Source organism: Pelophylax lessonae (assembly GCF_965119305.1).
Source record: "Pelophylax lessonae genome assembly, chromosome: 1".
Lineage (NCBI taxonomy): Eukaryota > Metazoa > Chordata > Amphibia > Anura > Ranidae > Pelophylax > Pelophylax lessonae.
In genome coordinates this window covers 329,724,562-329,737,706 of record NC_138768.1, presented here as the reverse complement: position 1 = coordinate 329,737,706, position 13,145 = coordinate 329,724,562, and the positions used below count along the sequence as shown (strand labels likewise).

Here is a 13,145-nt window from a genome sequence, read left to right as displayed (position 1 = left end):
CCTTAGAACTTGAACAAATCATGTCTGAGGAAATATCTATAATAAAAAAAAATTCTATTAGTACAATGACAGAAGTACAAGAGAAGGAATTATCAACCAGTTATGTATTTGAAATATCTAAGTGTCCTTACCTATAGCAGTACTAATAATGAACAGAAGCTTTCTCCTAGTGTGCCACAGATAAAGTATGTCTCTTATTTTCTCTACATATAGTGGGTAATCCCATTCTCAGATATCTACAGCCTAATAAAACCTCTGTAAAATGCTTTATCCATTGGTAATATTTCCGTGATACGACTCCATAAAAATCTTTGCTGCTTGATTTTCTATATAGAAACTTTTTTGAAAGTCATCCTTTCTCTCCATGTCTTAACACCTATCCTTCCTGCTACTTTACAATCCACTTACATTTAAACCTCTCTCTTCTGCACAATCCTAATAACTAATACATCTCTGTTTTCCCAGGCACTTTACACTTTTCTGTCTCATCCAAATTCGTTGGTTTATTTGGATCTCTCAGGAACAGACTGTGCTGTAGACACTGTAAGAGAATGGGAGCAGTGATATGGGTTATGGATGACAGCTGTATGCCTATAGTTAATGGCTCTTGCCTGTTTTGGGAATGGCGGAAAAGAGCTGTACAAGTGTCTGAATGCTTGAAAATGTGATGGTGGCAATAGCGTGAGGTTTTCTTTGCATAAGGAGTATTTAGGTGGAGAATAAACTAGTGTAATTAGGATATTAGTTCATTGCCATGGAGATCTCAAAGCAATATGGTCTTTCCTTTCAGATATTTGGGGCATTGGCTCTTGGTTGCTGCTCCTGTCTCTCACATCTTGATCTTTCTAAGAACTCTCTTTCACACCGGTACGTTTCCTTAAACAATTATATTTTATATTTAAGGATGATGTTTGGATTTGACATTAAATGCTGTCCAGATCCTCACTGTTGAAGATAATGATGATTATGCTATGATGCAGTAGTAGGTAATATATAATTTTAGTTATTACTATAATATTTACTTTAAATATTTTTTTATAAAATTGTTGAATATCCGCGCTCTCACAGATTAGCAGCCAGCATTAACCACAATGTGATACAAGAAATAAAAGACAAAATGCAGCGCTTATAAACTGAAAAATTGCATATGATATAAAAATGTATGTATATATAAGTCCACTCCAAGATGGCATATAGGGTTGTATAATCCACCAGCAACACCCTTAATATGTGGCAATCCGTCTATTCAGTGACAAGGACTTTTCAATTTATAAGCGCTGCATTTTGTCTTTTAAATAATTTTTTATGTAACATTGTAGTTTTACTGTTCCATAATTTTATTAATCTATGGATATTTTAATGCTTCATCCAGCTGCTTATCAGAGAAAATAAATAAGCCCTATCCATTGTTTTAAGCCATATCAAATGAACTAGTAGAGACTTCATATGTAAATTACATTTTACCGCTGCCCCAAGTACATGTAAAATATATACAGTACATATAATATACTGATACAGCATGTATAACTTTATCTCTGCTCTGCTGTGTACTCTTTGTACTGCAGTCCAACATAGTTAGCGCTCGATTACACTTGTGGCTGGGTGGCAAAAAAAGCAGGCAGTTGAGCCAAATTTCTACCCTCCCCTGATCCTCCTTAAGCTGCAAAAGCAGCTTTGTTTTGTGGCATTCCAAAAACAGTATCAGCGCCAAACAAGACCTATTCAAATGAATTGGGGCCACATCGCAGCCATCCTGCAACCCCGTGAAATGCACGTGGTGGCAGTGTGGTGGTGTGGCATTTATGGGATTATAACTAATGGTAAGGAAGTGACATATTGTTTCCTCACTGACTATCAAACAGCTTTGAAAAGGAATCCCCTTCAGAATGCTTTCAGGGGGCCAGCAAAGTCTGCCGCACATCTTAAGTTAGCCTAAAACACCATATCTTTAGCTGTTAAAAGGAATGAACCAAAGGCATGCGCACAAGTCTGTTTAGACCCCTGAAATTTCACCAAAGCCCCCTAATGGGGCTTCTAAAAAAATAAAAAATATTAAAAAAAAATAAAATTGTTAAAAAAGAATAAAAAAATAAAACAATCAAATTAAAAACTACTGACACCATCCACCACCCTACTGCTATCAATCTCTGACCTTATGACACTGTCCACTGCTCTACTGACACTGTCAGTATGCACATGCGCACACACGAATATGTGTTTAAGCTTTGGGGGCACACCCTAATGCAATAGGCTGGGCACACCTACGGAATGAACACACTGTCCTGCCAAGTGTGCTGCTTCTGCAGTTATTTAGCATTCTGGTGTGTGACTGTACAGTGTTAGCAGGACTGTGCAAGACTGCAGGATGAGTACAAGGATTGCAAGATATGCTAGAAACTGCACAATTAAAATCTTTGTTAATATATATAGTATACTGTAGATGTTTTGCTTGGCTAAGGTCCAGAACTTGCATATGTAACAACACAATATGACTTTCACTGTATATATACAGTATATGATATAACATGATTTACATCCAGCTGAATTCTTGTACATGTACTGAACAGTGCATCCGGAAAGTATTCACAGCGCTTCAATTTATCCACATTTTGTTATGTTACAGCCTTATTCCAAAATGGAATAAATTCATTATTTTCTTCAAAATTCTACAAACAATATCCCATAATGACAACGTGAAACTAGTTTATTTAAAATCTTCACAAATCTATTAAAAATAAAAAAACAAAAAAATCCCATGTACATAAGTATTCACAGCCATAGCTCAATACTTTGTTGAAGCACCTAGGCAACAATTACAGCCTCAAGTCTTTTTGAGTATGATGCTAAAAGCTTGGCTTACCTATTTTTGGGCAGTTTCTCCTATTCTTCTTTGCAGGATCTCTCAAGCACCATCAGGTTGGATGGGGTGCGTCGGTGCAAAGCCATTTTCAGATCTCTCCAGAGATGCTCAATTAGGTTCAAGTCTGAGCTCTGGCTGGGCCACTCAAGGACATTTACAGAGTTGTCCCGTAGCCACTCCTTTGTTATCTAAGCTGTATACTTAAGGTCATTGTCCTGTTAGAAGATGAATTTTACCCCCGGTCTGAGGTCTAGAGAGCTTTAGAGCAGGTTTTCATCAAGGATCCCTCTGTACATTGCTGCATTCATCTTTCCCTCGATCCTGACTAATCTCCCAGTTTCTGCCGCTGAAAAACATCTCCACAGCATGATGCTGCCACCACCATGCTCAATGTAGGGATGGTATTAGCTAGGTGATGAGCGGTGCTTGGTTTCCTTCAGGCATGATGCTTGCCAATCAGGCCAAAGAGTTCAATTTTGTTTCATCAGACCAGAGAATTTTGTTTCTCATGGTCTGAGAGTTCTTCAGGTGCCTTTGACAAACTCCAGGCGGGCTGTCATGTGCCTTTTACTGAGGAATGGTTTCCATCTGGCCACTCTACTATACAGGTCTGATTGGTGGAGTGCTGCAGAGATGGTGGTTCTTCTGGAAGGTTCTCCTCTCACAACAGAGAAACGCTGGAGCTCTGTCAGAGAGACAATCGGGGTCTTGGTCACCTCCCTGATCTCTTATTTTAGCTGGGTGGCCCACTTTAGGAAGAGTCCTGGTGGTTCTAAACGTCTTCTATTTACAGATGATGGAGGCCACTGTGCTCATTGGGACCTTCAATGCTGCAGAAATTTTTCTGTACCCTTCCCCAGATCTGTGCCTCCACACAATCCTGTCTCCAAGGTCTAAGCAACTGAATTTACCACAGGAGGACTCCAATCAAGTTGTGGAAACATCTCAAGGATGATCAGTGTAAACAAGATGCACCTAAACTCAATGTTGAGTGCCATGGCAAAGGCTGTGAGGGAAAGTGAAGCGCTGTGAATATCTTCTGAATGCACTGTATATCTAAAAAAAAAGAAAAAAAGAATTGAAAGGGCTAAACATTCCCATTCTTTTCCTGACAGGCGTACACCGGAGACACTGCCATCTGTTGAGAAGTTTTTCGGCAGCTCTTTGTCACTGTCCCACATATCACTAAGTGGAACCAAAGTGCCCCCAGAACTCTTGAGGTAAGAAATGTTGTTATCTACTTGTCTATTCTGTAAAAAAAAAAAGTCACTCAACTATATAGAAGTGTAAAGGAATCCCCATTTACTCACATTGCTCAGATTCAGGTTCAGACCCCTATAACTCCATGTCCCACAGCTTTCTGGTAGGGATCAGGACAAGGGGGAAGACAGGAGGGGCACCTGCTCTGGCCGTGTTTTTTTTTTCCTGCATTGCAGTTAATAGTGTCAGAGTGAGACTGCTGGCCCAAGCTCTGCAGAGGTTTTGGATGACCATTTTGCAGTTGGAAACCTCCAAGGGTGAGGAATAAGGTAGGTATTACAGCTTATTCCTCTACCCCTTGACCTAATGCGCAGTTAACCCTTGCAGTGCAGGAGGGTCCCACTGCAAAAGTAATAGGCTCATATAAAGTGGAAGCATCTCTGTCTGTATTCTATGTGAAGAAATGTATATGCAATGGAGTTTCATTTTCTTGAAAAAATATCTTTTAAACTAAAGCTGGCCATACATGGGTCAGTTATTTTTGTTCATCAAGTGATCTGAATCAAAAAAATGTACCTAATTCCCACTCACACATTCAGTGTGAATGGGGGAATACTCCCGCCATGTCATTGTGTTCTGACAGTTGGGAGATTCCTATACCTTTAGAATAAATAGATCAGTGCTGCAGCCTATTGCCTGCCATGCTAACTGTTTGTCATGGCACAGCATCACCTTTCTGTTCCCCATGGTGCACTAAGTCTTTTACAGTCCTAGCCACACCAGGAAAGACCCATGAGAGTTACACAGTGAGACTGAGACAAGCACACTGTCAGCTGGATCCCAGCTCAAGAAGACAGTTGTGCACTGACTCATGTGTAATAAACTGGGGGGGGGGGGTGGTGGTGTGGGTGTGGGTGTTCGAGTTTGGCATCTTTGACCTGGGCACTGGTAAACCTTCTCCCGACACTGCTTCCTGGGTTCCTGGTAAAACCCAGGGAATTTAAGTTCCTCAACTTTCCTTCCTTAGCAGCTTAGAGAGGCCACACATGATAAGGCAAAGGTATCTGGACAAGTGATCTGCAGCCAAGTGAGAGGCCCTCTACTGTCAGAACCTGCATTAAGGCAGCGGAGCCAGAGCCTAATAAAATGCAGATTCTCCAGTTGACCCAGCTACTGTAAGAGCCCTTCCCTGATTGTTTCCAGAGTACTCCAGTTTCAGTGAGGTGATCCTTTGTCCCTGGATCCCGCTAACTGTTCACCTGTCGCCAGATATATCCTGGACCTCACTCAGAAGAATGTTGTTTAACGTTAATCACAAGTAGCTTCTGTTCTGAAATGTTTTACTGAAGTAGTGATTCTCAGCTAGACTTTACATTTGGTAAAGAGACTTATAGAGACTATGCTATGTAGCTACATGTTACTCTGATGGAGTCACAGAGACGTTGCAATGAAGCATGCATGTGTGTGCAGCTTTCTTAATCAGACTCTACAGTATTTTTTGCCTCCCTGAACCTGTTTTGCATGATTGCTTCTGTCTCTGCACCTGTTCCATGAACTGTAAATTACAGTTAGGCCTCATTCTCACAGGGCGATTACATGAGTGCCCTGTGCAAGGCTGTGCTTTGCAAGCACAGGGATGCAGAGATGTTGCATGCATCCCCGTGCCAGGGTTCCGTTGTCTTCTAATGGGACACACAACTGCACAGAATAGCTGTTGTGTCCCAATGCGACTTGCAGGTGCGAGTCCCTAAACTTACCCTGTGTGCATTCAGAGATTTGCACCCACACAGATGTCATATTGGGACACAGCAGCTGTCGGGTATCCCATATACTTATTGTATATGCAAGAGACAGGTACACTATGACTTACATACAGTAATTATGCTTCCTGCTGTGAAAGAAAAACAATGGGGGCACTAGGCAATTGTTTTCAACCTATCCATATAACATTTCTTACAATGTAAGTGTCCAAAAGTCTTTTTTGATAAGTGTTTCTATCTCAAGCCCTGTTGAATTATCAAAAGAATTCAGCTTCCTAACGATGGTGTTTTTTTTTTTTTTTTCCATAAAGATTTTTATTTTGTGAAAGTTGTACAATACAAGTCAAGCAAAATGTGATACAATAAAATAGAATTCAACAAAAACATAACAAAACAAAAGGACAAAAACAGAAGGGAGAATGGGCACATCTGTAATATTGTTATTGTCTGTCACACTCAGGGGGCAAGGAGACAGGAATTATTATAGGAGGGGGGAAATGCATTACAGTGGGCACAACCAGGTTACAGTTGTTGGGTCCAAGGAGCCAACTCAGGAGCAATCTTTCACTTACAGAGAGGAAAAGAATGTTAGCTGACCTTAGTGCAAAAATTGCTAATTTGTGAATACCATAAATAGCGAAGTGAAATATCACTACAGAAATAATCATACCCAGATATAATTAACAATTTCAAGGCATTCTAATGAGCAATGAGATTTGGCCAGTTTTGATCATAATGCGACAAATTTTGTTAATCAATGTGCAGATTATTATTGGAATACACTATTAGAGGATGTGCCTCCATTCAGATAAGAGATGGGGTTCAGGTGTGACAGCGGGAGTAGCATATGTTGGGGGAAAGAGAGGAGAGAGAGAAGGAAAAGAAGTAGGGGGAGTGGGGAGAGAGGGAAAAGCAGGAACCCCCAACCCCCCGGGGTACAGGATCATTGTAGGACTTTGAAGTCCATTAGAATTCACATCATTTAGGAGGAGGTCATAACCGAGTCATAGGACAAAGAATTTTTAAAGCTGGACCATGCCTGCCATTTAGTGGCGAATATTGAGAAGGAGTCATGAGCAATGCTAATCAGTTCTTCCATTTGCTCAATATGATTCATCCTATGGAACCATTCCTTGATGGAAGGAATCGTGGTTGATCTCCAGTGACACGGGATGCATAACTTAGCTGCTGTCACCATGTACATGGCCAATGATTTCCTGTAGTTGTGTCTATGCGAAGGTGTCCAATGCAATAGGTACTGCATTGGAGAGAAATCTAAGTCAGACGAGATGGCTTCTTTGATCAAGTTGTGGACTTTCGTCCAAAAAGGTCTGAGAGCTGTGCATTCCCACCAAATGTGTAGCATAGTTCCCAGTTCTTTATTGCATCTCCAGCACACATTTGGGACGGTAGGGCAAAATTTGTGAAGTCTATCAGGGGTTTGGTACCATCTAGTTAGGATTTTATATCCATTCTCCTGAATCGTTGCCAAACCATCCAAAAAGCCTCAACGATGGTGTTTTAAAAGGCACAGCAATGAGGCAATAACTCATTTTGGTACCACATATCCAGGCAATAGCAGCACTAATCGGATAGTTTATGGCATGCATAACTGAATGAGCTTTGCAACTGATAGATAGTAGTTCTTTTATCAAAAAAAAAAAAAAAAAAGCGTTTGGTGTTCTGCCACAGGCAAAATTAACACCTAATATATTTATTCATCTTTGGCTGCTATTGTGCTTTTTTTCCTGTCATCCGAAGACAGTCTGGCTTTTTGCTGCATGAAAACTACCTATATTCTGTATAATATTCAGCAGCTAAAAGTGTCTTTAGCCACACCTTTGACAAAAAGCATAAACAACGGGCCCAGTTATAACGCAGAGGTAGGCACTTTTCCAAAGCCCTGTGTGCCACCAATTTGCTTAGCTCTTTTATTGCTTTAGTACTCTGACAGGCAATGCTCCATTTATTTTCATGAATGAAGAAAACAATGTTAAGGGGAGAGAAAAGCCCAGGCAGATCAGATGATCTGACAGTCATGGAGTGTGCTCTGCAATGTTATATTCTCTATACCCTGGCCTACATTTTATGAATTATTTGTAAAAATCAGGGGCAGTGTTGTGTAAAGTCTGAAGTGTCTAGCAGATTGCAATATCCGTTCTGCTTTTTATATAAATCCCTAAGATTTTAAAACACAACATGTTATAGTGCCGTGTAGTGTTCACCACAGTAGGTTATAGACGTTTACATGATTATCCAAAAAAAAAAAAGACATCCAGAAGTGCATCTGAACTACAAGAATCTTATATATTTATTAATGCACTAAAGCTTACCTTTTGCACACCACATATCTTTTTTATCCACTATGATCCTTGAAAGATCTGACATAATTTATTCTGCCATCTGGCAATTATGTTGCATTGAATTTTAATCAACACAGCTAGTGCAATGTCCAGTTCTTATGCTAGTCAGATTCTTAATACCCCGCCTCCATGTCCACAGAGACAATCACAGGTGGGAGTACAGCGCTTATTCACGCCACTCTGCTTTTTGAAGGCATCCGAATGCATGTACCGTCACCATATGTACACACTTTGATGTGTTCTATTGCATCTTTTATATGCCTAGATTAACAGTCATGTTTAGGATGAATGTTCCATGTGCCCTGGGATGAAAAAACATATTAATGCGGTTATGCCCTGAAGGGAGACATAGAATTCAAATTTTGCTTGTACGTGATACTGCACTTGCAGAGATTCAAAATGTTTTCATATATGCAAGTAGGTATAAAACTTTAGAAGTCTTTAGTGACTTGATTGAAGGCTATATTATGCAGCATGCTGATATAATTAACTTAGTATTTCTCTTCCAGGGCCATGTTGCAGGGTTTATGTTCGAACACTCACCTCCAGGATGTTCATCTTGACTTAAGCAGCTGCGAGGTAAGATTTAGCTAGGTGATTGTAAAGAGCATTTTGCATTTATACGTGAATTTAATTGGCCAATGTTAAGATTTTTTTAAACATATTTTTCCTCATCTGGAACACTGTGCCAGAAATGTCCAGGTACAGGAATGTGGTAATTTTTAGATATTGGGGTTATACTGCTGCCTTCAGGAGGTTTGGGCACTTGCAAACAAAAAACGTATTCATCCCCTGTGTAATCCTGTCGTCAACTGTTGTGCCTCAGTTTGGTTTTTCATTAGCTTCCTAGGAGATTGGAAGCCTCTTCTTTGGCTATGGTGAAATAAAGAAGCCTTTTTTTTTTTTTTTCAATTAAACAGTAGTCTTTATTAAAAAAAAGGAAGTGAACATTTGTACAAGGAGAATAAGTGCTTGTAGAAAGATGCTTTACATAAGAAAACATAGTTCCAGAACACAACAATATGGGAATGGCAACAGAAATAAGGGAGTATAGCATGTCGGTATGGCCGCGGCAAGGGGGCAAAAGAGTCAAGCTGCGGACGTCCATGGGCATAAAGACGCCTTGTTATTCTTATATATATTTTTTTTCTTCAGTCAAGGTAATTTTTACACAGTCAATATTTTTCTTTGTTGACTTCAAAAACCCTACTTGGGTTTGCATAGCAACTATCCAATTGGCATACTCTCAGCAACAGCTTTGGAGGCCAAGTCAGGATCCAACTGGACTGAAATTTTTTAGAGCCATCCTCCAATGTGACCTTAGAGCACTGGGCCCTGAACTGTGGCACTTTTCAGAAGTTTATGTACTGTGTTAGTTAACTGCAGAGCACTCTTGAAGGTCCAGAGCCATGGCACAATCTCTGTGTGACCCAGTCTCTAAAGATTCATCTAGCCTCTGGATGTGATGAGGTTAGCCTGGAATGTGACCTTCGGTCACTGGGCTCTGCATTCTGGTACTTTAAAGACCTTTGTATACTGGGTTAGTTAGCTGCAGAGCACTCTCTCGATCTAGAGCTGTGACACAGCCTCTGGTGTGACCCAGCATCTGTGGAAACTACTACACAGTTGGTGGCATTTTACAATTTCTAGCACTACCTTCTTACAGTCATAATGGTTAAGACTGAGGGAGGTGAGCATTGATGTCAGCAGATTCTTTCCCATTCACTTCGTAGGGGTTTGTGGGATTGTTAGAAACTTTATTTCATGTACTCCTCCTTCCTATGGTCCCCCTCAGTTCTTTTTTGAATATCCTTCTGAATAAGAGAATCTGATATTTGGGCAAGGCACTAAGCTGGTCCTTTTCGGATCTAACCATTGGCCGGATTCTTGATTACTACTACACAGTTGGCACTGTGTGGTGGCATTTTACAATTTCTACCACTACCTTCTTACAGTCATAATGGTTAAGACTGAGGGAGGTGAGCATTGATGTCAGCAGATTCTTTCCCATTCACTTCGTAGGGGTTTGTGGGATTGTTAGAAACTTAATTTCATGTACTCCTCCTTCCTATGGTGCCCCTCAGTTCTTTTTCGAATCTCCTTCTGAAGAAGAGAATATGATATTTGGGCAAGGCACTAAGCTGGTCCTTTTCGGATCTAACCATTGTCCGGATTCTTGTGAGGGTGAAAATTATCCCTTTTCCCTCATCCTGGATTCTGCTAAAGGATATATCATCCTCTCTACTTCCTGAGCTGTGGAATAGACAGCCTTGCAAGTTTTCATGGTCCCTCAGTTGGTAAGTCCATAAGCCCAAACAGACATAGGCAAAAAATCCACAATCATCTATTAGTTACTATGGGCAACGATAGTATGAACTAGTGGGGAATTCCAGAACAAATCTCAATTTGTAACACTCAAACACAGAAGAGTCACTGAAAATAACCCAGGTCTCCCTTACCTGTTCAGAACCTGCCCAGCCCAGACACCAGTTCCAAGCACACTGACAAACACAGGCTCAGTCTAGGGGATGTGTTTTTATAGATATATTGCAGTAAGTGAACAGAAGAGAGGGATGAGGGTACAGAATACTCAAAGAATGCCAGTAAGTACAGCAGGACAGATTCTCAAACACAAATCCTATAACTGGTGTTGTTGATCACCAAAACCCTCCTTTAGATTTTAGATTTGAGAGGCTTCTCATGTCCTTCTAAAAAACCTCTCTTTCCCTAATGCCAAAGGTTGAGCATATTCTTTTTTTTGACCACCTTATCTGTTGGTCTAGGTTTTTTCTTCCATTCAGTTAGTTTGTTGTTCCACCTGTTTTGATTATGGTGAATGTTTGATTATGGTTGTCCTTCACATTGGTAATTGAGGCTAATTTTTTTGCCCTTTGCCCTCAGTGGTTTCTACCTGTCCTGAACTGGAGCACCTGGTTGAGCCACCATCTTCATATTTGATTGGCCCTTATCCAACCTTCATTCAGGTGCTGATCTGTTAAGATTTCCTGGTAGAATGATAGCCATACCTATTGGATATCTCAGTGGCTATCACCCACCCTTCAGCTGAACTGCTTTTGGACGTCCCAAATGTCTAAGAATTACTACAATTCCGTGCCCCCGAGTGGACGATAAAGACAATAAGATTTTTGTATTAATCATTAAAAAAAAATGTTTTCTTGAAGTCTATTGAGAGAGGCAGGTCCCCTCTGTGTTGTTGGCCTGTTGTACTTCTTGCTCACAAAACTGAGACATGACATTTGGAGATGGGGTTATGCAGGAGCTGGCTTAATGTTTGCCAGTGCCCCAACCTCCTGAATGTGGCATTATGACACACATGTGTAAGATTTACTACATTGCTGTAGCAATTCTTACACATTTGTGTATTTACAATAAAATGCTATAATGCTAATGCTATACACCATGCTTCAGCTTACATGAAATGTATAATTTGGATGTAAAATTGTAAAACGTGTTGCCATTCTAATTTTTAGCATTACTATTTCTAAATAATTATTTGGCCACATAATTTTTCATAAACTGTATAGTTTTAATTTACTTTACTCTACCTGACTACTTTGAAAACCAACTTATGCCAGTGCTTCCATATGGTTTCAGTTGCGTGCTGCAGGTGCTCAGATATTACAGGACCATTTTCCTCCCATCAGCAGTGTTGGAAGCCTGAATATATCTGATAATGGTGAGAAGTGTTTTGTTTTAATAACGTATTTGTTTCTGCTACCTGGGCACTTTTTCACTTTGACCCTCTCGATTCTTCTCCTGAGACCCTCTTTTTCTTTGGAATCCTTTTCTTCAAACCTTCAGGCCTTTAAACTCCCTTATAGCTAAGCTTGTAAAGCATGCATAAATCTTATATATATTAAAGTCCTAATATATTATTTTTACTGACCCACCATTTCCGTCCTCCCCAGTCATAAGGTTCAAAAGACTTATGATAAATTCTTGTACAAATAATCTTCTGGATTGTCTCATGAACAGTAAACATTTACCAAAAAATACCAAAAAACATACTAAAAATGCTCATGTGGCAGTGCTATGATGAAGGGAATTTACTTTTAATAGTACTCTATATGACAGTTTGATTACCTAAATATGTAATAGATATGTGAAAAGATATTTTTTTCTTTAAATGAGCTGTATCTCTCTGACTTCTGCCTTATGTTTATAGGTGGTCTTATTTTTATTCAGTGTCGGGTCATCATTACTACTATACTTTGTTTATGCTGTACATGTGCATTTTTGTGTGTAGATTTTTTATGTGTCAGTGTTATCTACTCTTGCTAATAACATCATTCACTTCAGCTCCAAAAGTGCAGTGTAAATAATACTACTGTAATAATATCTATACATTTTTTCTGTTACATTATTTTATTCCCATAAATACTAATATCTTTTTCTTTCTTTTTGATGCAGTATTTCACTTTTAAAATAAATCCTGTGATTCCTTCTTCACTTCTGTCAGGCTTGGATTCTCACTTGCTTTCACTTGTCCCGGCTCTGGGCAGAAGTAGACACCTTAAGCATCTCTCCATGGGCAAAAATTTCTCAGTTAAGTCACGGTAAGGATGTTTTCTTTTTCGATATAAGAAATTTGAAAAATAGCAAAAAAAAGAATTTGATTTATTTTCTATGTTATGTTATCTTTTATTATTATTTGGCGATTATACTGTAGTGCTGCTCCCAATGCATAAAACTTTTGTGTTAATTATATCTGTATGAGAATGACATGTGAAGAAATCGGGGTTGATATACTATATGTTCAGGGTTTATTCAGTTAGTAAACTAAATGTTCACAAAAAAAAAATAAACAGGATTCTGCCATGCACGATGGCTTGATGATCAAATTGAAAAGCATTACTTTATTTACTAAATTAAGAAAGCATTCCATACTACACTTAGCAAGTGAGGCAGTAGCACTTTGGGAAAGTTAAAGTCTGCACTATG

The 13,145-nt window shown here is 39.5% G+C and overlaps 1 protein-coding gene across 4 annotated transcripts in view; it reads left to right on the top strand.

Annotated features, from left to right (window-relative positions):
• CARMIL3 (capping protein regulator and myosin 1 linker 3) overlaps window positions 1-13,145 on the top strand; it is a 166,169-nt gene that overhangs the window by 89,613 nt on the left and 63,411 nt on the right. For all 4 annotated transcript variants that reach the window (XM_082260241.1, XM_082260242.1, XM_082260243.1 and 1 more), the window contains exons 14-19: window positions 466-543; window positions 791-867; window positions 3,976-4,080; window positions 8,693-8,762; window positions 11,799-11,880; window positions 12,664-12,760. In XM_082260241.1, coding sequence (XP_082116367.1) covers window positions 466-543; window positions 791-867; window positions 3,976-4,080; window positions 8,693-8,762; window positions 11,799-11,880; window positions 12,664-12,760 — 509 coding nt within the window. The remainder of the gene's footprint in view (window positions 1-465; window positions 544-790; window positions 868-3,975; window positions 4,081-8,692; window positions 8,763-11,798; window positions 11,881-12,663; window positions 12,761-13,145) is intronic.